General features: G+C 42.2%; 1 protein-coding gene across 28 annotated transcripts in view; it reads right to left on the bottom strand.

Annotated features, from left to right (window-relative positions):
- The window catches only part of kif1aa (kinesin family member 1Aa), a 291,200-nt gene that overhangs the window by 134,181 nt on the left and 129,741 nt on the right, over positions 1 to 27,278 (bottom strand). For 18 of the 28 annotated variants that reach the window (XM_080185350.1, XM_080185352.1, XM_080185353.1 and 15 more), the window contains 7 exons: positions 21,480 to 21,691; positions 20,620 to 20,699; positions 15,486 to 15,561; positions 9,103 to 9,182; positions 5,785 to 5,891; positions 4,554 to 4,637; positions 2,616 to 2,796 (listed from right to left, as the gene is read on the bottom strand). In XM_080185350.1, coding sequence (XP_080041476.1) covers positions 2,616 to 2,796; positions 4,554 to 4,637; positions 5,785 to 5,891; positions 9,103 to 9,182; positions 15,486 to 15,561; positions 20,620 to 20,699; positions 21,480 to 21,691 — 820 coding nt within the window. The remainder of the gene's footprint in view (positions 1 to 2,615; positions 2,797 to 4,553; positions 4,638 to 5,784; positions 5,892 to 9,102; positions 9,183 to 15,485; positions 15,562 to 20,619; positions 20,700 to 21,479; positions 21,692 to 27,278) is intronic. The other 10 variants (XM_080185358.1, XM_080185360.1, XM_080185362.1 and 7 more) reach the window with 1 other exon arrangement.

Raw genomic sequence — 27,278 nt, 5'->3', positions numbered from 1 at the left:
CACATCTTTGGACTGTGGGAGGAAACCCACGCACACATGGGGAGACTGTGCAAACTCCACACAAACAGTGACCCAAGCAGGGAATCGAACCCAGGTCTCTGGGGTTGTGAGGCAGCAGTGCTAATCATTGTGCCACCATGCTGCCTTACCCTGATTCCCCAAAGCCTGTCCACCATCAGTGTGATGGATTACTTTCCACTTGCCTGGATGAGTGCAGTTCCAGCACCATTCAAGAAGCTCAACACCAAAGACAAAGCAATCCAATTGATTATTTATCCCACGCACCACCTTCAATATCCACTCCCCTCAACCACTGGCGCACAGTGCAGCAGTGTGCACTATCTACAAGATGCACTGCAGCAACTTGCCAAAGTTTCTTTGGCAGCAGTTTCCAAACCCATGTCCTCTACCACTTAGAGGGCAAGGGCACTAAGTGCTTGAGAATATCACCACCTGCAAGTTCCACCGCCCTGACTTGGAATTATAATCATTGTTCCTCACTGTTGCTGGGTCAAAATCTTGGAACTTCCTTCCCAGTATCATTGAGCGTGTACCTGTATCAGATGGACTGCAGGAGTTCAGGAAGACAGCTCACTCCACCTTCTCAAGAACAATTAGGGATGGGCAATAAATTCTGGCCTTTTACAACCCATGGATAAAACGTCTTAAAACTCCAAAGTCAGTCAGAACATGGTTTTGATGTGGAGTAAACTCCATCTACAGTGCTTACAGCCTGATTCCGAGCTCCCTCAACAGCGTTCTAGCCAGGTGCCTTCCACGGGCCAGTGGTATTATCAGTTTTCAAAGCAAGATGATATTTGGACAAAAATATGACTTGAATCATATACGATTCAAAGCAAAGACAAACCTCTTGTAGTCAAATGTAACAGAAACAGAATTTGACTTATTGGTCACCATAAATTAATAGATAAGCATTGGCACAGAGTGCAAAAAATTGTTGAGAGTTTGGATCTAAATCAGCAGTCTCACTGACAGGTTTGCATAGTGTGGCTCATAAAAGATTTTATGAAGGCTTGCCAATGCCACAAGAACTGGGCCTGGTTAATACGGCATTCCTTGAAATCAAAGGTACTGAATCTGGAAGCATCTGTTGAATAGTCTCAGGATTCTAAATGCTATGACGGGAACTGCGCCAGCTATCCAGAGTCTACTTTTTCCTTGTATTCTCTACTCTTTAATCTGTTGGCCGAAAGCAGCCAGTGAGCAATGATTGGGCTTTTATATAACTAGAATAAAGAGAAAGATAGAACAGAGTAGGCCATTTGGCCCTTCGAGCCTGCTCCATTATTCATTATGATCATGGCTTATCATCCAATTCGACAGCCTGATCCCACCTTCGCCTGATCCTTTGACCTCCTTCGCGCCAAGTGTTTTATCTAATTGTATGTTTTCAAGAAGGAATGTTTTGGCATCAACTGTTTTCTGTGGTAGCAAATTCCACAGGCTGACCTCTCTCTGGGTGAAGAAATTTCTCCTTATCTCAGTCCTAAAAGATTTACCCTTTATCCTTAGACTATGACTCCTGTTCTGGACATCCTCACCATCAGAAAGAGCTTTCCTGCATATACCCTGTCTAATCCTGTAAGAATTTTATTGGTTTCTATGAGATCCCCCCTCAGCTGAACTCCAGCGAATATAATCCTAACCGACTCAACGTCTCTTCATACGTTAATCTCCCATCTCAGGAGTCAATCACTCCCTCTATAGCAAGAACATTTTTCCTCAGATAAGGAGACCAACATTGCACACACTATTCCAGGTGTGGCCTCACCAATGCTTTGTATAATTGCAGCGAGACATCTCTGCTCCTGTACGCGAATCCTCTTGCTATGAAGGCCAACATGCCATTTGTCTTCTTTACTGTATGCTGCACCTGCATGCTTACCTTCAACACTGGTATACGAGGACATCCAGATCTCATTGCACATTCCTCTCCCTTAATTTATAGCAATTCAGATAATAATCTCCTTCCTGCTTTTGCTACTGAGATAGATAACCTCACATTTATCAACATTATACTGCAGCTGCCATGCATATGCCCACTCATTCAGCCTGTCCAAATCACTGAAACATCTCTGCATCCTCTTCACACCTCACCCTTCCACCCAGTTTTGTGTCATCTGCAAACTTGGGAGACATTATAATTAGTTCCCCCATCTAAATCATTAATATATAAATAGAAAGGGGTTTGTTCCAGTGTAATTATATGTTATGAAAATAAATGTAAAAACGTTTTGTCCATTAGAATCCTATTGCACAGAAATAAATGGAAAGGCAATTTGCAATTCTGTGCAACAGGGGTGAATGGAAAAATACTTGATCCATTACTGTTCAAGACAATGGGAAACTAAAAGGACTTCAGGCCACTGGGTTTTTACATCAGAGTGAATGTAAAGAGTTTTAGGTCATTAGCATCCTGTATATAATGGGTGCAAATGGGAAGGAGATTGACATAATGGTTGGTGTAAAAAGATCACTGTGGTTGGGCTAAATTAACTCAACACCCATTTGATGGATTGTTTTGCTCCAAATCAAAGAATATCACCATCTATCCTTCTTCCAATCCTTAATTTTTCCAGTATTCCTCCTTTTACCTTTGTTCCATCTCCTGTTTCATGTCGATACCCTGCTTCTCTAGCAGTTCCCGCTGAGCAAAGGCCCAGTCCACAGGCTCGACTGGTGTCTCTGCACAGGGTGTCTTGTCACGCTCTTGGCGGGCCTGTTCAGGGTGGTTGAAGCGGAAGACGTGGCTCTTCCCCATAATGATGCGGTTTCCTTTGAAGAAATGGAAATGGAGAAATTGTCTCAATTTAGCTCATGAAAAGCTTTCAGTGGAATTTTACAGCCCCTTAGGAGTGGGCTAGTTGTCAGGGAGTGCTTTGGCAGCATTGCCTGTCTGCCTCTGCCATAATTTTACCATCAAAAGGGAAGTGCTAGGCTGCCAATCTGCCCTTGGCCCAACTGTGACCAATGGTGGCCACTTAAGGAGCTCCTTCCATTGCTGCCAGGATTTTACCAGCAGGAGACATCATGCCACATAGCAAGGTTACCAGGTGACCTCTTTATGAGCTAAACCTGGGGCAGGTGCAGGGAGGATGTGTGTTGGGCACACTCTCCCAGACTTAGCTCACCCTCCTCCCACAGTACACCCCACACCGTCATGTTTCCCCATCATCCTCCTGAATGTGGTCCTCTATCCCTTTTGCTGAAATCCAACAGCCTGGCTTCATTCAGCAGAACCCCAGACACATCTTGGTATCTGAACCCATCTCTCCTCTTGGTGGAGAGCTGCCTGTAGTCTAGCTGTGGCCACTACTTCTTGTGGCACTGCTGAGACTAGTGAGCTGCCAGCCAATTGATTCACTGGCAACTGTCAGAGGCAGGACTTTCTCCAACTGGAGGACGGAAGTCTTGCAATAAAGCAACGAAAAGCCCAATGACTGTTAGTCACTGTGGGGTGATCCAATCAAGTGGAGGTGGGATCACGTTAGACTTTTCAGGGGAGGGAGTGGGGCCTCCGCGTCCAGGTAAAATAGTGGCTATTTTGTGTACAATTAGTCCTTTCTGAATGCCCAGAATTTGAAACTCAGAATCTACTTGTACTTAAAGTACAAATGAAAAAGTGTTGCTCCCTTTCAGCAGAACTTGCTTGTTCACACTTTAACTTGAGTACTTCACCCTGTTCTGGTCACCTAGATACAGGGATGACATTTCCAGAAATTGTGTGGGGAACAGCCATTAGGTTGATCCAAAGATGGGACTTTGGAGAAAATACTGGAGAAATGTGTTTTGTTTTCAGCGTGGAAAGGAAGCAGCTGAGTGGCTATCTTACAGAGTAGATGAGATGGATTGGAGAATAGAAAAGCTAAAAAAGAAAATGCTGGATAATCTGGATAAATGGAAAAGCTATTCTCTTTCATAAATGGTCTTCATGTATATTAGGTGCATGAGAGGTGCTCAGCAATCTTTTTCTCACACAACAGGGTAAATTTTCCAGTACACTGCAGAAATCATTGCGCGTGCGCAGTGGGGGGGGGGTCAGAAAATTTGACAGACAATTGAAAGGTCCATTGACCTCGGGCACAAATTTTCAGTCTCGGGGTGAACATTAGCGAAAAATAGCACCCAATATCTAAACATATGCACATGACACACACACACACAACTTCCAGAAAACCTCATGGCATCTGGAATGGGAATCACAGCTGACTATTTTCCACTTAGCTGTTGAGGCGTATTTGAGAAAGTCTGGGATACAATCTCACAGGCTCATTATCCACTGACAAGTGAGGTAGTAACACAAATGTGAAAGTCACCACCCGTTATACAGACTTGTAACCTTCAAAATATTTAAATGTTCCCAATGAATTGGAATTCACAGCCCTTGATGAATAATTCAGGGTTTGTGATTGATTGCAGTAAACAAAAGGAAATTCTGAGAACGTTAATGTCAGAGCAGGATGAAACACAGATGTACTTAAGTGTATATTTGAAGCCAGAGCATGTACACAAGATGCAGCCAGAGCACACACCTGATCGAAGAACAGTTGGCTCAGTCACCTTCTTTCCATTGACGTATGTGTCTGCAGCTTCACATGGTTCAAGGATGACAATCACTGTCATGCAAAAGAAAATTGTTCAATGGTTTTCTGGTAGTACAACTGAGCTGTTAATCAACAGCACTTTGCCCATTTTATACAGCATCCTGCTGCAAGCTATGCTGACTGAGCTCTTTCTACTGGTGTCATTGCTCCCTGTGGAATTTGTGTAAGAGCCTCTGCTGAGGTGGCACTAATCACTGAATCTCTGAGCAATGAATACTGGACCTGCTCAGCCAGATTTCCATTGGCATTGCAATGCAGTCTCCCAAAAGCTGCAGTCAGAATAGATTCCAATTTGTGCTATTGCTTTTGAGAACAGCAGCATTGTCTTCATCTTGAGTTATCTGTCCACAGGCAGATCTTGGCAATTATTCACTGAACCATCTCTAAGTGCTGTGGAAGTTTTTTTTTAAAATTACAGATAGGGCATGGAGACAGGCTTCAAATCTGTCTCAGCCGGAACAGGTATCAAACCCATTGTTAATCTGAACCCCATGCTCGCTGCCTAACCAACTGAGCTAATCCCCCAACCCTTGTAAAAGTTATATTACTGCATTTATAACACAGGGAACTGAAGTTCAATCCCATAATGGCAATTTGAGAATATACAGTTTTTGAAAATCTGGAAATTTAAAGCTGTTGGTAGGACAAGTGATCACAAAGCTTTTGGTTTGTTATACAAACCTTACAGCAGAATTCTCCGACTCGTAGGTCCAGCTACCGCTGCTAGTGAGAACGTGGTGCTCAGCCGTTCTCTGTTCACAGCAGTGGGACTGGAGAAGTTCTGGGTTCAAGTTTCACTTCAGAACCTGAAGGCCGTGAAAGGCGTGTTCATAATGTGGCCAAACAGGCTGATTATCAGTCTGTAAACCCCTCTAATATGCCTGATGGCAGGTAGCAAGTGTGGGAGAGTTTCCTGGTTAGCCATATGGCAGAAGGCAATAGCAAACCACTGCAGTACTTTACCAAACCTAAATCATGGACCAATCCAATGGAAGTCTATGATCGGCAATGCCGTCTTAAGGCATGGTATCTGAAGGAGGAAAATGGCCTAAGGTCATGTCAGATAAGATGGTCGTTTCATGTCATTGTGCAACTAGTAAATTAGAGGTTCCATTAGTACGAAACTCCAGACAATACAGAAGTGATCAGAGTGCTGTACCTTCACCTAAGGATTTGATATCACTGCGGAAGATGCAGTGCTCTTCTTTAATGAAATGCCCGCTCAGTACAATGTCCTGCCTCCGTTCTGCATCTTCACGTCCAACTCTGCAGAAACAAATTAAATAGTTTTAAATTTACAAAAATATCACAGACATACTGTAACATGAAGTCCCCATGTTTGACTGTCCTGTTTTTGCATTAGGAGATTAATAGGATGGAACCAATCTACTGTTAACACTGTACTGATCAATAATTACTTTAAAGGCCGTGTGGATTCTACATTGGAGCTATGGTCAAGTATAAAACAATTGTCTAATATAATGGAGGTGATTCGCCAAACAGTCCTTGCCAACCCCTCGCTGCAATTTTGGTTGCAACCTCAAAGAAATGGTGTCAGTGTCTGTTTCTGCTGTTTCTCTAAAGTTTCCATCAAAGCTGCAGTGGGAAGGGAGGCAGTGGTGAGTGAGGTGGGGGGTGGTTTATCTGAAATAAATAAGATTTTTAATCAATAAGAGAATAAAGGATTATGATAATAAGTCAGGGAAGTGGAGTTGAGGATTATCATATCAGATCGCTCATAATCTCATTGCATGGCAGAAAGACTCGACTGATCGAATGGCCTATTTCTGCTCCTACATCTTGTGGTTTAGCAGCCTTTTAAAAATACATTTTTTTTTTAAGTTTATTTATTAGTGTCACTGCATTGAAGATAAATCCTCTTGTCCCCAAACTCTGGCACCTGTTCAGGTCCACTGAGGGAGAATTTAGCATGGCCAATGCACCTAACCAGGGGACTGTGGGAGGAAATCTGAGCATCCAGAGGAAACCCACTCACAACGTGCAGACTCTGCACAGACGTGACCCAAGCCAGGAATTGAACCCGGGCTGCTGGTGCTGTGAGGCAGCAGTGCTAACCACTCTGCCATCGTATCGCCCACATGCATTGTCAAAATGTACACACGTTGCCTGTGTTCTTCTGTCAAAATCAGGACAGAAAATTGAGAAGACTTAATGAATTAGAAATCATTGAAAGTGAGTCGAGTTTCCCCAACATGCATTCCGGAAGGCCAAGTCTCCCTCCCAATATTTACCCTATAATCTAAAATAATCTATAATCCATCTTGGAGTTAGGTGAAATATTGTCAACCCGAGAGACGTTATCATATTTATGGCTTATTTATGTTGTTGGTTAGCTTTGGGACATTGTAAGAGGGACTAACTCCCTGTCTATTCCTGTGGTTCAGGCAGATGTTAATGATTTGACTGCACAGTTTTCAGAGAAGTTCCTTTCTCTTGTTCTTTCACTAGCATCACCAAAAATAGACTTGTTGGCCATATGTGCATGTTGCTAGGGTTACTAATCCTGCAAGAGTGTCCTGGAGTCTTCAGGAATGAAATATTGATGTCCAAGACACCACTGTGTGGAAACCCTCGAGAATAATTCAAATCTCCTTAAAAGCAGCTGTGTGTTTTTCTCAGTTTATTTGTGTACTTCAGTTTATTAATTATAAAAACATTTGAGATGTGAAACAAGGCTGTTTTACTGTCAGTCAGGAATTATCCAAGCAGTTAATGAAGAGTCCGTGGAATGTTGTTTTTTTAGTAGATAGATGTGTCAGGTGCTCCTTGGTGGGAAGGTGGAGCCATGGCAGTTGAAGGCAAGAAGCCGTGTTATAAAACCTCCTGGAATATGCCCAATCAGAATTGGCAACCAAGAATATTACCAAGTGCAAAATGATGACTGTGTTCAAAAGTAATTCATTGTATATGTAGAGCTTTGAGAAATGACATAAATACAAATTATTAAAATAATGAAGGGAACAGTTGAACTAAACCAAAGCATGTCCCAAAATAATATTGGAGATTATATCGATTACATCGCTGAAGAGAGGAGCAATTCAAACTCAAAATTCAGTCTGTATATGATTGAAGTTCCTGTTTAAATCAATGTGGTCAAATTTTCAAAATCCAAAAATGTTCTGGTAACTCTTTCCTGTAACGTTAAAAGGAGCTGTACTGTTCAAACTTAAAAATAGTCTATTTGAGAACTTTGGAGAAGGAACCACGCAGATTGAAACTTCCAAAAACTGAAAAATCAATTTCAATTTCCAAGAAGCAATTTAAATGAAGCTGCCAGACTAGGAAAATAAGCACTGGATTATTCAGAAGTGATTTGTAAAGAGTTGTTGCATTATTATTATCTTGGCTTGGAGTTAGGTGAAATATTGTCAACCTGAGAGACATCATCATATTTATGGCTTATTTATGTTCTTGGTTAGCTTTTGTTTATTGAATTTGATGTTTTAAACTTGAAATGAGATCTAATATGGTGCTGCATCACTTTTACAAGCTTGAAATGATATCTTATGCAACCATTTCCAGCACCTAAAACAAGGTAGGGTTTATTGATTCTTTCCAGGTATTGTTGCTAAAAGCTTACTGAGATCTCAAGACAAAGTTAAACCCTCTTGAAGACATTGGCATTGATCCAAACATATGATTGGCACCTGCACAATTCTTATATATTTTAGACTGAGTCATCAGCGGTTGAGTCCCATTTCAACTCCTGTTATAGATCAGCTCATAGGACACTGCAGGTTATCGCTCCTGTAAATAGCACAGATGCAGTAATAATTGACTGCAATTTACTGTGGAGATCTCTGTGTGAAGGAGGTGTAGAAACATTGGCAAGAATGCAAGTGGAATAATCTATAGCAAGACAGTTAGAAAAGAACCCAAAAGGTAAGAATCCCTTTAATTCAAGGTCACAGAAATTACAACATGGAAGTTTAGGTCAGCCAAACTCCACATGAGCAATAGTCCTAAATCCAAGTGTTCACTCTGCTCTCATATTTCTTTATTCCTCTTGCTGAAAGTGAACATTGTCACAAACTATGGTAGTTTATTCCACAGCCTTGCAATAGCTCCGTGTGAATCGGTTTTATCTGCCCTTTGTACGAAATCTCTTACTTAATCTCATATCTCTTTATCTTGATCCATCAATCACTGGAAATAGTTTTGCCCCACTTAAATGATAGATACTTCGATCCATATCTTTTTTAAAATCAAATAATATTCCTTTTCTGTTTCCTTTCGATCACTAGAAATTCTGAATTTGATTTTTAAAATGCTAGTGCCTGTTAAATCTATGTTAGAGTTAAGCAAATCATCAGTTTACATCTATCACTGAGATTGAGATTTATTGCTCACTGACCAGACAACCTGAATGCTAAGCTTTGAACAGGTACCTATCAAAAAAAGTAGTGAGCAAGGCCTGTACTGGAATTGTCTAGGCCAAAGTGGAATGAGTTTGTACCTGGTGGTTCCATCCTTGATGTAATACAAGAGGCACTCGGACATCAGTGGGTCCTCATTCAAATTCACCAGATGAGGAGTCTATAAGGAAAAGTCAGACATTATTACAGGAAGCAATTGTTACAGCACCCCTTCACTGACTCGGATTTGCACATTGCTTAATTGCTTGCTGGATACTGGATGAGCAGAAATTTCCTCAATGGAATATCGGAAAGGCTGAAGACTTTGGATGACATTGTCTAGACCTTACCACCAGTGAAATCGGAAGGCGACCCCTCTCCCATTCCCTGTGATGGGTTCCCCAGTGGTAAGACAGGTGAGTCATGCAAGACATCGTAGACATTAGCAGGACTGGAAGATCCCACTGGTGGTCAATGGCTGGCCGCCTCCACTGCTAAAAAGCATACAGCAGTGTGGAGCCTAAAAATCCCACTCTTTGTTCTGCACCACAAACACCATTTCCTGAACACTCTTTCCACTACAAGACTATTTGCATTTTCCTGTTACTTTTGATCCAAGATTCATTTCCGACCACAACTCTGCACCATCATCGAGGCTACCTACTTCCATCTGTGTGACATCCCTCGACCCTGCCCCTGTGACACCTCATCTGCCACTGAAACCCTCATTCAGGCTTTTGTTACCTCTAGACACTACTACTTAAACACACTTCAGCTTGTCTCCCCTCTTGCACCCTACATAAAATTGTGCTCATCCAAAATTCTGCTGTCAGTACCTTCACTGGCTCCAAATTGCATTTATCCAACGTCTTTGAGTTCACTGACTTTAATAAGCTTCCAGTCCAATAACACCTCAATTTTAAAACTCACATCCTCATTTTCAAATCAGTGGCCTTGCCCCTCCATATCTCAATATCCTCCTTCAGCTTTACAAGTCTCTGCACTCTTCCAATTCTGACTGCTATGCATCCCTAATTTTAACTATTCCACCATTAATGGCTATGCTTTGAGCTGCCTTGGCCCCAATTCTCTCCCTGTGGCTCTATGCCTCTATTCCTCTGTCTCCACTTTGAAAATGCTCCTTAAAATGTACCTCTTTGATCAAGCTTTGTCGTCTGTCCTGGTACCTCCCCGTGTCTTAATTTTTATCAGCATTGCTGTTGTTAAGCACCTTTGGAGGATTTACCATGTTAGTGCACCATATAAATATAAGCTGTTGTAGATTCTTCACATCTCGGGATCAGTTACTGACTCTGCAGCCTTCACTGCAAGAGTTGCTCAACACCCTGGGAAATAAATGACAATCATCCCTAACAAGATCTGTCTGAGAGGCTGTAGCAGATCTTCACAAGTATTGGTAACAGAACCATATAAACCCTCTGACTGGCCACTCTAACTGATCAAGCTCTCAAGTTGGCAATTGTGATAGCATGGCCCCTTAAGGGGCCAATGTTCGTGGATCATGGGACACTCCTGCAGTCTATCAGGAGGTAGCACACAAACCCGCACCTATCAGATGTTTGAATGTTGGTCCTGGTAGGAGGGAACCTTTAGTGTGAGACCGGGAATCAGTGGAACTAGACCTGTACCTGCACTGAGCCTGTTTATATATAATTTTATCTTTCCTTCAATCAATCTCTGTTGTGATTCAAGGCTTCCTCATTATGACAGCTTGGCTACAACAGCAGTCCTTTGGTTTGCAAGTAGCTCCCATTGGAGTTCACTCTTTAGATGGTGAGCCAATTACAACTCTCACTCTTTGGCTAGCAAATAATCCCAATTATTTCCACTACCCAACTTTTGTTTCTGTTTAGCATCCCTTTAACCAATTCCTCTCTGCATGCCAGGGATTCTTGCGTTAACCTTCTAGTCTCTGCCCATTCCACTCATGGATTGCTTCCTTCCATTACATGTAGCCATTATGGAGCACTCAATTGGGAAGAATTGACAAACCGTGGCATCCTTTGGCTTACCAATCCTTAATTGTTTGAAGGATTACATTCCACAACAAAGTGCTGTTTGTTGAAAAATGCATGCTATCCAATAAGATTTTTCACAAAGTGCAAGAATAATGTTTGATAAGTCAGGAACAAAAGCAACAGTCAGAGAGAGATGTCTGCACCAAGAACTGAGCGACCTCGAGACTGTCTGAGCCAAGGACCAGCCAGTGGGAGGGCAAATAATGAGTCAGTGCATTGTACTTGACTTTGATAAAGACATTGTATATTGTATATCATTTGATGTGTTGTAAACCGCTTCTGTCTGCATGATACAAACATCAAAATCATGGTGGCTGGAGACCTAACATCGAGATCCTTTTAAAGGTACAGCTTCATTTTTAGAACAATTGACAGAGAGGAAATGAGGATCTCATTACAAAGGGATCCTGACATTGAGTGCCTCATTCACTGAGGAGTTTTGACAGGCCTCTAGCTTTTGGCAAGCATTAGATTAGTTGGTACATTTACAGAACAACTATACATCCACCTGTCCACTATCCTTGATGTGATCCTTCAAGAGTGAATTAATAACAAAGCCTCATTCAAGCCAAAGCAAATGATTAATCAGTGTAAAGCTAATTAATCACTGGAGATTCAAACACAAACACACATAAATGAGGCAACTGGAAATGACGTAGTATATCTTTCACATATGCCAGTATGTGGTGAAACAGGATTGTCTTACACCTTACGCTATATTGTGTAACACACAGTACCTCGGAGGGTAATGGCACACTCAAATGGAATTTAGAGGAAACTCTGTGGTGTTTGTACTTTTACCTATGCCCTTATAAAATAAAGAATGTATTATCATTGGAGTTTTATTGTTGTTCCTGCAAATTTCAATCTTTTTCTTAAATTAAAGATACAACAATGCAAGCAGTGGAATCCTATCTCTTTCACCCTAGAATTCTCTCTCACCCTTTGAAGACATGTCCAAAGAGCTATAGAGGAAGAGTGAAGAATGCTTTTTAATGCAGTGACTTATGATGATCTGGAACACATTGCTTGAAAGGGGGATGGGAGCAGATTTATTAGCAACTTCCAAAATGGAATTGGATAAATGTTTGAAAAGAATGAATTGCAGGGGTAGAGGGAAAGAGCAGAGGGAGTGGGACTAATTGGGTCACACATTCACTGGAATAGACACAGTGGGCCAAATAGCCTCCTTTCCCTTTTATTCAATGATTTTATTCAATAATTCTACTTTCATCGGTGCCATGAGATCAACCAAATAACCACTGTAATGCAAGGCCTTGACAGCTATTTGGCCATATTGTAAAGCTATCATAAGGGGCACAAACTTGCTCCCACTTGGCATTCGTACAAGTTCAAACAGGTAGGAGTGGATAGCGATCAGGAGTAGGAAGTGTTGGCTGACTTCAATAGTTTCCTAGTTCAGACACACAGTCCACTTGTTAATGGCCCTGTTGCTGCTCTGGCCTAAATTGGCTCACCCAGGGAGAACTATGAACTGCTGGAGTGATGCAGGTTTCATATCAAGAAATGTAACTGGTCAAGGACATAGAATGTTGGGTGGAATGAGAGTTTTATTTGTTTTACCTCTGGAGAAATCAGACAGAAAATGTTAGGAGAATTTTCTCCAAGGTGATTAAATGAGTTTACATGGACTTCAGAGGTGACAGATGACAAGCTTAGCAATCTTTTTGAATTCCACGATCTCATGATCTTAATTAATTTACATTTGACAGGGAGAGTTGGCAAAGAAAGTTAAGGGCAAACAGTTAAAAGGTGAGAGGGAAGTAGGGATGAGGAGAACGGATGGATGACTGTGAAACGGGGGAGAGGGAGAAAATGGAAGAGGAATGGGAGAAGAGGGCGAATGGAATAGATGGAGATGGTATAGCCAGCTACAGGAGAATGGAAGGAAGGAAGAGAAAAAGTGGAAGAATGGGAGTAGGGCAGAGATAGGTAGAAAGACAGCAGCAAAGGTGGAGAGAAGAGAGAGGAGGAGGAGGAGGTCGAGAAAGCTTTCCTAAAATCTATATAACTTTTATTGTTGGGAATGGTCCATAAAATTAAGAGTTATTAACTGTAATTGGAAAATTAATCAGAAACAAACAATGGAATAAAGGATTCTATTTTACAAGTGACACAAAAAAACCACACTAAATGCAGCACAACACTATTCACATACACACGGTCACCCAGAACAAACCTCCTCAGGGGAAAATGCCCCCAGAGATTCCAGCAACATCTGAGCAGCTCTTCTGTTGACAATCTAACAGGAACAAAATATTAGTGGGTGATGAGTAAGTGAGGGAGGGGGAGTTAAAACATTGGGAAAATGGAGCGAGGAATGTCCAAAATCAGGAAGGCAGATATCAAAAACCACAACAAGTAACACTGATCATCGAATTATGAAGCAGCAGCCATTAGCAGTCAGATGTAGAAAAGCAGCCAGCAGTAGTTTTAACACTTTTTTTTGGAACACATGCACGGATACCCACATGGACCGAAGCTCACCCACACATATGCTCACAAAGACACACTCAAACACACACTCATAGCCAGTGTTAGGCTACACTGAGTTTGAGAAAACTACACTTAACACCTAGATCACCTGGTGAATATCTTTGTGGGGATTTCTTGCTGTATCTCTTGTAACCAAAGGTGCTTTTTAATTTGATAACATGGGTGGTAAAAGTACAACATCTGCATTAGGAAACCAATCTCTCCAGGTGCTGGGGTCTCTGCTTCACTTGGATCCCAAAAATATTAAAGGCAGTGGAACCTGACTGGCTGGCAACTCTTTAGGTTGGGACTTCCTGTTCCTCCAGGGCAGAAATCTTACTCTGATCCAATTAAGGCTGTGCCCACCCATGCCCCTCCCATACCTTTCCATGTTTCAATAAATAGCAACAACGACTGTGCTTCAAAAGGAATGCGTTGGGTGTGAGACATTTTGGGATGCTTCTGGGAGACATAGTACAGTTCTACATAAATACAAAGGGGTGGATTTTATTAACAAACTGAGAGCCAGAAGTTAATTGGTACTTTACCAATAAGAAACACAGCTGCCAACAGAGATAATATGCTAAGAACAGCCTTAACTGGATCAGAGTGAGACTTCCAGCATGAGGAACAGGAGGGCATGCCCTTGATTGGCAGCTCTGCACTCCCAGGAGTACCAGATTTGTGGCCACTGCAGGGGCAACAAGCAGCCTCCCATAAAGAATTGAAGAAGTCACCTGGACTTCAGGTAATGTCTGGGATTTTGGACAGGCAAAGCTGGGATACCTTAGAGGGTGGGATAAGGGGTGGGGGAGTTGGATTTAAGAGATAAGCAGTTGAAGGACAAAGGGGGATCTGGGGGGGTCAATCTTGGGGGTTGGTCCTCCAAGACGTGCAAAGGGCAACCTGCCCAACTGCAGCCTACACGGTCAAAGGTACTGGGCTACCCACCTTGCTTCAACCTTACCACACTAACCATGAAGTGGCAGTGCATTTGGAATGATGTCCTTAGGTAGCAGTTAATTGTCCATTTAAGGGCCTCAATATGCATATGGGTGGACAGATTGCCCATGGCCACTATATGGGCCACAGATCGGGAGTGGGTGGGATAGTAGCAGATGGCCATCCACTTTATTGTATGTGCCCTTCGCCTTCAAATAGGCCATTGAGGTGGAGGCAGGTTGCATTAAATTCACCCATGTGTCTTTATATTTGCATACATTCCTGGATTTCTCTTCATCCAAGTTGCAGAATATTAACATTCATAGTGTCCAGACCACTGGCATGATCCACGTATGAAAGCCCAAATCAATTATTGGCAAAGAAAGTTAAGGGCAAACAGTTAAAAGGTGAGAGGGAAGTAGGGATGAGGAGAACGGATGGATGACTGTGAACCGGGGGAAAGGGAGAAAATGGAAGAGGAATGGGAGAAGAGGGCGAATGGAATAGATGGAGATGGTATAGCCAGCTACAGGAGAATGGAAGGAAGGAAGAGAAAAAGTGGAAGAATGGGAGTAGGGCAGAGATAGGTAGAAAGACAGCAGCAAAAGGTGGAGAGAAGAGAGAGGAGGAGGAGGAGGTCGAGAAAGCTTTCCTAAAATCTATATAACTTTTATTGTTGGGAATGGGTTGATGGGTTTTTGATAAGAGAGGGGATTAAGGGTTATGGGGAGAGGGCGGGAATGTGGAACTGAGCCACGACAGATCAGCCATGATCTTATTGTATGGCGGGGCAGGCTCGAAGGGCTAGATGGCCTACTCCTGCTCCTTTTTCTTATGTTCTTATGTTCTTATTTCAATAAATATCATGAAGAATAGACAGTGGCTTTAGATTACAACCATCGATGAACTCATCAAATAACTATGTGCATTTGCAACCATTTAACAGCAGTGCACTTCTGATGTTGCAGAGCATAAAGCTAGAAGGCATTTTTTCAGGGTTAACTTACCTTTTTGGGAGAGAAGACCCCCAGTGTACCACCATCTTCACGCATGGCCACCCCCATCTCCGCAAGGAGGGCTTCTCTGTAACAGTAATACAATGCTGTTAAGAATTTACCTCACAGGGAAATGTTTGGTCCATTGAAATTCTGCATGAGGGAATGAATGGCGGGTAGTTGACTGTGTTGGAATTCTGTACACTGACAAGTATTTAAATTTGTTCTTGAGATGAGAGAGTCGCTGGGAAAGCCAGCATTTATAGCCCATCCCTAATTGCCCTGGCCTGGTCTACATGTGACTCCAGCTCTGCGGTAATGTTGTTGGTTCTTAACTGCCCTCTGAAATAACCTAAGATAATGCGCAGGTCAGACCAGTAAAGATGTCCAATTTCCTCCTCGCAGGACATTAGTGAACTAGGTGGGTTTTTGCAATAATCCAGTATTTTCATGACAATTATTAATGTGGCTAGCATTTTACGCCAAATGTTTTTCTTAATTAATTTATTGAATTTAAGTTTCCACAGCTGTAATGGTGGGACTTGAACATGTGTCTCCAGAGTATTATTCTGGGCATCTGGATTACTAGTTCAGTAACGTTACCAATATGTTACCATCCAGCATTCCCCATTAGATATTTACCTGGAGACATGCCTACGAGCACTTTGCAGAAATATAGCCAATTCTGAATGCCCCATGTGTGAGCCTATTCCATAATTATAGGTAGCTATGGTTACCTGTGGGAGCTGTACCAATATGAATTCAGAGAAAAATTTCAGTGCTAAAATCTCAGTAGAAGTAATATTTGTCCTATTGGCCAGTGTTGTCATGGTTACTACAAACATGGCTGGTTCCAGTCTAGAAATAATAGGTCTCTTCAACTGACTTCTGATTTAAAATCAATGAAACAATGCAGATGTCTGCTGACCAGTATCTGTTCTGCCCAACCTCAACTACTCCCTTTCCAATTTGGTTGCCATCTTATTACTTTTTAATCTGTTTAAGGGGAGGTCTTGTGGCTCTCTGCGCCAGGCACTCCAGGCTCAAGTCCCACTTCAGGACTTGATGACGACCGAAAGTGTGTTCATTCTGTGGCTGAACAAGTTCATAATTAGCCTGTAAATCCTTCCAACACACCTGACGGCAAGCAGAAAAAAGTGGAAGAGTTTCCTAGTCAGCCATCCTGCAGAAACCAGTGGCACAGCATTGCAGTACTTTGCCAAGCATAAACTTGGATCAATCAACTGAAGCTCCATGATTGCCAAGGGTAATGGTATCTGGGAAGGAGGATGAGTCCATTCAGAGCATTATACAAATGCCCTGCCCTATCTCATATACAATGGTATTGGTGTAGCTAGCCTAGATTGTGGTTTAAGGTGTCCAAGAGTGCCATCAGGATGGTCCTACCCTGATGCAGATGCTTTATCACTCCTAGCTGGCAGAGTTCCATAAAAAGGATTGGAGCAGCAAAGGTTAGGTACCCCAGTGTGCCATGTAAAGCTGGAGATTATTGCTGCCATGTTAGTGGCAAATATTGAACTTATTCTCCACTTTAACAAAAACATTGGGATACATTTTCAACTCACTTTTACTCAGTTTTAATCTAATGTGTTATTGGCCATCTGGTATAGAAACAGTTTGATTTTCATCAACAGTGACATGAGTTGGCCATTCAGCCCATCTAGATCAATTGAGTAGACTAGGCCGATATTCCCTGGAATTTAGGAGAATGAGAGATGATCTCATTGAAACGCATAAAATTCATAAGGAGCTTGATAGGGCAAATACAAAGTAAATATATGCCCAAGCTGAGGAATCTGGAACATGAGGTCACACTCTCAAACGGGTCAGGGTCTTTAGAACCATGATCAGGAGAAATTTCTACACTCGTTGTGTTGCAAATCTTTGGAATTCTCAAACTTAGAGAGCAGTGGATGTTCAATAATGTTTTGTTTTAAATTCATTCGTGGGGCATGGACATCACTGGCTAGCCTGCATTTGTTGCCCTTGGAGGGCAGTTGAGAGTCAACCACATTGCTGTGGCTCTGAAGTCACATGTAGGCCAGACCAGTTAAGGATGGCAGATTTCCTTCCCGAAAGGACATTCATGAACTAGATGGGTTTTTTCGACAATCAGCAATTGTCATGGTCATTGGTAGATTCTTAATTCCAGATATTTTTTATTGAATTCAGACTCCACCATCTGACTTGGCAGGATTCAAAACTGGGCCCCCAAAACATTAGCTGAGTTTCTGGATTGATAGTCTAGCGATAATACCACTAGGCCATTGCCTCACCAGTTTCCATGGCCCCAACCCCACCACCATGGCATGTTTCATGGCAGCAGAGACATCTTCAGGTCCCATCAGGGTCAATGGGGATCCCATTGTGTTCACCCCTTGCTGCTGGGAACCGTCAGCGGTACTGGAAGATCCTGCCAATGGGAACGATTGAAGAATGAGTCATAAATTCAGAAGTTTACAGCATGGAAACAGGCCCTTCAGCCCAACTCGTCCATGCTTCCTAGTTTTTATCATTTAGCTAATCCCAATTGCCCACGTTGGGCCCATATCCCTCTATACCCATCTTACCCATGTAAGTGTTTAAATGCTTTTTAAAAAACAAAATTGTACCTGCTTCTACTATTACCTCTGGTAGCTCGTTCCACACACTCACCACTCTCCGTGAAAAAATTCACCCTCTGGATCTTTTTGTATCTCTCCCTTCTCGTCTTAAACCTATGCCGTTTAGTTTTAGACTCCCCTATCATTGGGAAAAGATGTTGACTATCTACCTCTTCTATGTCCCTCATTATTTTATAGACCTCTATAAGATCACCCCTAAGTCTCCTACACTCCAGGGAAAAAAGTCCTGGTCTATCCAGCCTCTTATAATTCAAACCATCAAGTAGCCTCCTAGATAATCTTTTCTGTACTCTTTCTAGTTTAATAATATCCTTTCTATAATAGGGTGACCAGAATTGTACAGAGTATTCCAAATGTATCCTTACCAATGTCTTGTACAACTTCAACAAGACGTCCCAATTCCTGTATTCAACATTCTGACCAATGAAACCAAGCATGCAGAATGCCTTTTTCACCACCCTGTCCACCTGTGACTCCACTTTCAAGAAGCTATGAGTCTGTATCCTTAGATCTCTTTGTTCTATAACTCTTCCCTATGCCTTACATTAACTGAGTAAGTCCTGCCCTGGTTCGATCTACCAAAATTCATCACCTCGCATTTATCCATCTGCTATTCATCAGCCTACCAGCCTTATTGATCAAGATCCCGTTGCAATCCTAGATAACCTTCGTCACTGTCCACTGTGCCACCAATCTTGGTGTCATCTGCAAATTTCCTAACTATGCCTCCTAAGTTCTGATCCAAATCATTAATATAAATGACAAGTAACAATGGACCCAGCACAGGCCTCCAGTGGTCACAGGCCTCTAGTTTGAAAAACAACCCTCTACAATCACCATCTGGCTTCTGTCATCAAGCCAATTTTGTATCCAATTGGCAACCTCACCCTGGATCCTATGAGATATAACTTTATGCAACAACCTACCATGCAGTATGTAAAAGGTCTTGCAAAAGTCCATGTAGACAACGTTGACTGCACTGCTTGGTTTCTTGGTTACCCCTTCAAAAAACTCACTCAAATTCGTGAGACATGATTTTCCACTCACAAAGCCATGCTGACTATCCCCAATCAGTCCTTATCACTCTAAATGCCCGTAGATCCTGTCTCTCAGAATACCTTCTAACAACTTACCCACCTCAGATGTTAGGCTCACCGGCTTGTAGTTCCCATGCTTTTCTCTGTAGCACTTCTTTAACAAAGGCACAACATTTTCCACACTCCAATCTTCAGGCACCTCACCTACGGCTGTCAATGATTCAAATATTTCTGCTAGGGGACCCGCAGTTTCCTCCCTAGCCTCCCACAACTCTCTGGGATATACGTCTTCAGGTCCTGGGGATTTAACTACTTTGATTTGCTATAAGACTTCCAGCACCTCCTTCACTGTAATATGAATATTCTTCAAGACATCACTATTTATTTCCCCAAGTTCCTAACATTCATGCCTTTCTCAACAGTAAATACAGATGAGAAATTTCATTTAGGATCCCACCCACTTCTTGTACACATAGATGACCTTGTTGATTCTTAAGGGGCCCTATTCTCTCACTAGTTGCTCTTTTGACCTTCACATAACTCTACTCCATCACCCTCTATACTCTTCAAGGGGTTCACTTGATCCCAGCTTACTATGTCTCCTTCTTCTTCTTGATCAGAGCCTCAATTCTGGCCAATGAGTTTATTCAAGATGTAGAGATGCCAGCGTTGGACTGGGGTGGGCACAGTAAGAAGTCTCACAACGCCAGGTTAAAGTCCAACAAGCTTTCAGAACACTATTCCTTCGTCAGGTGAGTACATCCAAGAGACAGGTCAATAGATATTTAGGCACTAAGGGAATTTAGGGATATGGGGACAGTGTGGGAAAGTTGAGTTGAGGTAGAAGTTCAGCCATGATCCTCATGAATGGTGGATTAGGCTCAAAAGACCAAATGGTCCATTCCAGCTCCTATATATTCTTATGTATTATGAAAAACATAAGAATAGGAGTCAACCATTCAGCTCCTCGAGACCACCATAGGAACACAGACACATATTCAGTCATTCAGTCCCTCAAGCTGGTCTATTATTCAGTTAAATGATGGGTGACTCCTATACGCAAAGACCAAATTCATATGGAGCCCAGCGCTGCAGCCGTGATTAACTTCCTTTTAAAGAAATGGGATATACAAGGTTAACAGTGATTTATTGATTCACAAAAATAACAGGTGCTGTAATGCAAATGTCCTAATCTCCATAGCAATAGGCTTTGGAGAGATGACCTTAAATTTAAGGCCAGGTACAGAATATTATCAAGTTTGGCACAATAGCTGTTCCCTGAGCATGATCAATTAATTCAGCAAAACCATGGAAGCTAACTGGAGCTTCTGGTCAACATGGTTTGTTTATGCACTACCCATACCAACTAAGGAATCAGGAGTTGAATAATGAAGCTCGCATGAGGTCTTAAACACATACCTCTTTTTACAGCAGATTCTGGAGTGAGATTAAAATTGTATTTACCTCTCCATCCTTATGGCTTCTGTTCTGCGAAGTTTCTCCTCCCATGTTTCATTCAGCTCAGCAATGATCTTCTCTGTCTCCTGTTGACATGATGCAGAGTTTAATGTACATCAGTGGATGCTCTTTGAAAACTAACCTGAAAGAGGCCAGGAGGTAGCTGCTGTCTGAAAGGTAGGGAGACCAACATTTCTCATGTAACAAGACAGTAGGACTAACATTTAGTGTGGCAGCTGTTGTGAAGCTCATTTTCTTGGAGGAAAGACTCCTGTTCAAACATACATTACAATGAGTTAGGAGATACCCTAAATGAAGTCCACAGATGGTTTCCCATTGCGTTATTTAAAAAGGAATGATCAATCCGCTTCACCAATGGAGTTCTGCTATTTCCACTGTCTCAGTGGGCTGCCTCCTCAAAGCATATATGGATCCCAGGCACTACTCTGGGCAGATTGACCAAATGCAGTATGGTAGTTGATCAGCCAAGATGTTGCTTTAGCCATGCTGATAATTGAGTGCCATGTCCTGGCTGTTTAAACACCTGGTGCAAAACATGTCAAAAGTTATTACATAGGATATCACAAGGTGAAGGCTCAAAGGTAAGCTGGAATTAACAATAGCTGCAGCATTTATTAAAGGCCCCAATGAAGGGGTTTTCAAGCGAAGCCACCAATAAAACAGACAGGTTGCTACTTGCAGGCCTTTGGCTACTGACTGAATTAGAAAACTTCACTAAGTCTACTTTACATCTTTCCAACTTCAATAACCATTCAAATTAATAATTTAAACATTTAACATGATTTTTGGCATTTCCAATTTCCCTTTTCTTTCCTTTCCTATCGTCACAGTTTGAAAATGTTTACCTTCAGTCGTTCAATGGCTTCTTCACTGCCGGGGGCAATCATAAGGCGGTCATGCAGGCTGGACACAGACCCCGCGCGGCTAGACAGAGCGGAAAGCGATGGTGAGGGGCTCACTCCAGCCACCATTCCGGACACTGTGGAGAAATTGTCAGCTCGTTGATTGACAGCTGCTATTCTGCGGTTACGATTATTATTCTCTAAATCGTTCACGTCTACGGAAGGAAGCGGGAGGAAGGGAACAGAAGGAGAGAAAGAGAGAAGGAAAAGGAAAGAAACAAAAATGAAAGTTGGGCAAAATGAACTAAATCAGGGTGAGAAATATATGTTAGAAAGCAGACAGACACCATGAACGTGTGTAAAATGAATCAGTGCTTGAGGAGTCAAGCTGGTGACCCCAAACAGTTAAGACATGCTCATTGTTGGTGGATTTTGATGGCTTCTGACAACTTAGAATGGTCACTCATTAACACAGAAATTTTCTTTGGCAAATTGCTGATCTATCCGGTAAGAGAAAAATACCACAGTTACCATTTACTTGGCACTGCCCATTTGTGTTCTCTTTTGCTCACTCCCCCTGAGTTCTTTACTGTCTGAATTATAACTCTGTTATGATTCAGATATTCACCACCATGGGTGCCCTGTCCACTTCTCTGCTGACCTTCTGCCATCACCATTTATGCACCGATGTAATACCAATCATAGAGAGTGTGAGGGTAGAAGACCACAGAAGTAAGAAGCCTGGAGGACAAATTGATCACTGAGGTTAACTCACCCGCTTATGAAGCATCAACTTCCCAAGAACCTGGCTGTAGTTCTCAGGAAATCACAAGGTACGCTATATCAACAAGACCAGACTGATTAGATCAACTGGATTAAGAGGGATATTTCACTAGAAGTGGTTTAGGGGCTATTATGTAATCTTGGGTCATGGCCAAAATGTTTTACTTCTGAAGCCACAGTTGTCAAGCAGCCCTACATGTCGTTAGGTTCTCATATATAATTATTCCCGTGAGCAGATTTCTGAATGTCTCCAGGTGGTGATTACACTCTTCTGGTGATATTGAGACATACAGACCACGACGTTCCCAAGATCAACTCCTAAGATAGGCCCAAAACATCAGTGCTGCAAAGCTAGGCCAGAAACGCTGCATTGTACTTCACTAGGAATTACAAGAAGGGGTGGGTGTTGTGACAAAGACTTGCACAGACTGTCAGCACAGCAATGAGTCCTGTTGCACTCAGTGGCTGCTGAATCCTTTATGTGAAAACACTGATATTCTGAAAGATTATAAGGACAGAACCCTTCTGCTAGTACAAAGAACAAAGTTCTGGGAGTACAAATGCCAATGAAGTTTAGATTCTACTCCCCAGAGAACATAATATTAGTAGGGATAGGCCATAATGCTCTTTGAGTATGCTCCACAATAATTTAATGTGATCCTTAGCCTCAACTCCATGCTAGTGCTCCACCCCATGTCCCTTGCTTCCATTAGAGCTCTATCAATGGTTATGCCAAATATTCCTAATGACTGAACATCTACAGTTCCTGGAAATTCCAAAAATTCACAAACCCTTTTAGTGAAGAAATTTATCCATCTCAGTCTGAAATGGCTAGTTCCTCATCCTCAGACTTTGCATCCTGATTTTACACTGTCCAGTCTGGGGAAATAGTCTCTCAGAATCTCCCTGTGAAGCCCTTGTGACTTATGTTACAATGAGATCGCCTCTCATTCGCCTAAACTGCAGAGAGTATGCAGGCCCACTCTATTCAAGGGTATTCTTTTTCCATTGCATCCAGTTTTCTAAATGTATTTCAAGAATCTTCTTTTCCCTGCCTAACGCACAGCTTTATTGCTCTTTACCACATTACATGAGCTCATCCTGTGCACATAAATATTTGTATGCATTCTAGTGCCCCACACATTTTTTATGTGCCCTGCTTTGGAGTCCAAACATATTTATGTACCCCTGTAGGTGGGTACCTTATGCATGTCTATCCCCTGTATATGTTATACTCTACTTATGTGCACATACAGATATGTATATTCTGCACGTGTTGCATGGCATACATCTTTACATGTAAGTGAAAATGTGGGCACTCCCCATGAGTGTATCGCATGTGTGTATGCATACCTGAATATGTGAATGTCCCATGTATATAGTGTACATGCATGCACCACGTATGTTTGTATGTTTGCCTGCATGCACTCCACGTGTGTATCTGCTCTTTGTACTTGTGTGTATTTCACGTCATCTGTGCACCATGTGTATGTGTCTCACTGTGTGTGCGCCACAAGGCTCTGGTTCATGCACGTATTTGTACCTTACGTACATATCTGTTCTGTGTATATCAGATTTAGGCTCGTTGCTCTTGAATATATATCCCTCTTGAGTTTGTGAGTCGCCATGTTACTCAATGTACTCCAGTTAAATGAACAAACTATGTGTGTGCTCCCAATTCGCCTGCCTTGTGACTGTATATACATGTGCCTTGTATGATCCATGTCTCATGTAAGTATGCATGTTTATACTACATATGTTTGAACCCCCCCGTTTGTTCTTCATATGTCTGTCCCATGTTCAGAAACATCTATGTGTTTTATATGCCCATGACCTGTGAACATGTTCCTTCTGCACATGCATCTTGTGTGCTGTGTGTGTCTGTGTTCCATATATGTGTACATTCTTTGCAGGGGTCTTTCTTCATTGCACATGTCTATTGCACATGCATGAATGTCCTTTAAGTGTGTGTGCTTCATGTTTGAGTCTATGTCCTGAGTATGTAAATGTACCATGCATATTAGTTCCTATATATGTATGTTTTCCTTTGTGTGTGCCAATCTCTTGCATGTGTTTTCTTATATTTGACCTGTGTATGAGTATATCTCATCATTGTGTAAGTCTAGCCAAGGTCTGAGAGGTGAGAAAGCACAAAATGCAGCTTCATCTCCACTGGCTGCTGACTAGTTAAATGCCTAGATAGAATACTGAAGATCAAAACCTTAGTTGATACAGCATGGTACTGAAGGAATGCTGCATTATCAGAGATGCCATTTGACATGTTAAAAAAGACTTCATCTACCTGTTAACATGATGCAAACTTTCAATTTGAAAACTTCTCCCGATCAACATGTCCCTTGATTCCACCACCTAAATTCTCATTCACTAGTTGTCTGTGGGATCTTGCAGTGCCCAAATAGGTAGCTACGGGTGTCTAATTAACAGCTTCCCAGTGGATTAGTAGCTGGGAAGCACTCTGGGACGTTCTCCTACAAGGTGCGCTACATTAGCACAGATTCAATCTGATCATCAGTTTGTTGCTCAGGTTTGAGAACACTGAGCCCACGTCTCATACCATTGCACTTTCCCAATCCCTTCCCACCATAACTCTCCATTTCCATTGGGTGCATTATCCCCATTTTGAGAATCCAAGTCCAATCTCTCCATATCTACTGTGCAGAATCAGGAGCCCTCAACCCAACAGCAGATCAGTGAATCGATCATCAGGCTGTGTGTCTGTGACCCTGTAGTGTCAGTAACAGCCAGGGTACAGTGTGATTCTCTAGACCTGAACCAGATGTCCAATCCAGCTTGCCTGAAAAACCCCTGTAGTATCAAAATCCACCAACGGCAAGCAACTGTGCTGTGCATGTCAGTTGTGACTGAGTGAAATTCAGTAAACATACACTGCGTTCTATGTAAACAACATTGACATTAAACATAGACAGCAAGAAAGACAAAAGTGGAGCACATACACGCACACACTCACACAGCAGGAAGGCGATGCACAGCAGAAGCATTGCAGCAGCATAAGAGGGACAAAAGTGCGCTAACCCTCTCGGGAAAAGGCTTAACAGCAGACCTTCTGTGTTCTGTTCTGAGGTTTTCAAGCAGGATAAGTGTGCGTTTGTCATTAGAACATAAGAACATAAGAAATAGGAGGAGTAGGCCATCTAGCCCTTCGAGCCTGCCCCGCCATTCAATAAGATCATGGCTGATCTGTCGTGGCTCAGTTCCACTTTCCCGCCCTCTCTCCATAACCCTTAATCCCCTCTCTTATCAAAAACCCATCAACCCGCATCTTAAAAATATTTAGCGAGGCAGCCTCCACCACTTCAAAGGGCAGAGAATTCCAGAGATTCACCACCCTTTGAGTGAAGAAGTTCCTCCTCAACTCCGTTCTAAACCGCCCCCCCCCTTTATCTTGAGGCTGTGCCCCCTAGTCCTACTGTCTTTTTTGAGCGGGAAGAGTCTCTCCACCTCTATCCTATCCATCCCATTCATCATCTTATACGTCTCAATGAGATCTCTCCTCATTCTTCTAAACTCTAACGAGTACAAGCCTAGTTTATTCAGCCTCTCCTCATAGCTCAACCCCCTCAACTCCGGTATCAGCCTAGTAAATCTCCTCTGCACTCCCTCCAAGGCCAAAATATCTGCGCAGGTGCGGCGCCCAAAACTGCACACAGTACTCCAGCTGCGGCCTCACCAATGCCCTACACAGCTGCAGGGTGGTTTGGTTCTACAACCCTCCCAGATCTCTGTCGTCCAATTCCCCAATTTTCATAGCTCTGCCAGTAGAGGCCATGCCTTCAGCTGTGAGGTCCTAAACTCTGAAATTTCCTACCTAAACCCTCCATCTCTGTCATTCCTTAAAACCTACCTTCTTGATCAACCTTTTCATCATTTTCTCTCCTCTTTTTGACCAGGTATTAAATTGAATTTGATTACACTCCTGTGAAATGCCTTGGGATGTTTTCCTGGATTAAAGGCACTACATAAATGCAAGTTGCTGTTGTTGTGCCTGGCTTTTCATGTCACTAATTCTGATTTATACCTTTACAACAAATTTTCAATGTACATTCTCAACGTAACAAACTGCTTGTAGATCAAAATCCTTTGAACATTGACAATCGTACACCATATATATTATTTTCAGGATCTTTTTCTAAAAAGAGCAGATTCAGAATTCACTTCAAAATACCCTTTCTCTTCTTCAGCAAGAGTCAGTGGTTCAAGAGAGGGACAATGAAAAATGAAAGAGAAAAAGGCACAAGCCCAAATCACACCAACTGGTTGGGAAGTGAAGGATATCAAATTTCATTTATAGGGTGAGTCGGTACTTGGGTTAAAAATCTGTAAACCTTTTGTTTGTCTAACAGTACACTACACAAGCATATGCAAACAGAATTATGCAGGAGTTGTGTCATAGGATACAAGGCACATTGTGTGATGGGGAGTGGTCATTGAGCATGTAGCAAGTGTAGCAATGCAAAAGCCTGTCATCACAGCATGAGAGAAAGCATTCTGAGAAGCCAGTGCAACTGTGCAGTAGTCTGGTCAACAATGGCAAGAGAAGAAGTCAAATCATAGAATCATACAGCAGGCAGGAGGCCATTCAACCCATTGCACCTAAGATGGAAAAAAATAGTTCAGACCAGTCTTCTTATTTCTCTGTTTTACTGTTTTTCCTTCTGGGGACTCTGTCCTTTCCTCATAGAACTGAACGTATTTCCTTTGATATCTTTATAAAATGTGTCATTTATATGTTGCAATTCTAGCCCTGACAATTGTGGGATGGCACGTCATGAGTTTTCTATTAAATTTAAGTTGTTACACTACACACAGATCCATTGTTATGTTATCAGGTTCACTGTTGGTCATTTTTCATCAAGGATAATTCAACCTTCTGTGTAGAAACTATATGTGGTGGACATTACACCCATAACTTCAAGACCACAGCCGTTAGGTCTCTGTGACAGTATCAATCACACCACACGCACAAGCAAATGCGCGCGT

Source organism: Carcharhinus amblyrhynchos, chromosome 3, assembly GCF_965287045.1.
Source record: "Carcharhinus amblyrhynchos chromosome 3, sCarAmb.v2.hapA, whole genome shotgun sequence".
NCBI lineage: Eukaryota > Metazoa > Chordata > Chondrichthyes > Carcharhiniformes > Carcharhinidae > Carcharhinus > Carcharhinus amblyrhynchos.
The sequence above is the reverse complement of the archived record's forward strand: the minus strand, read 5'-3'. Positions and strand labels throughout refer to the sequence as shown.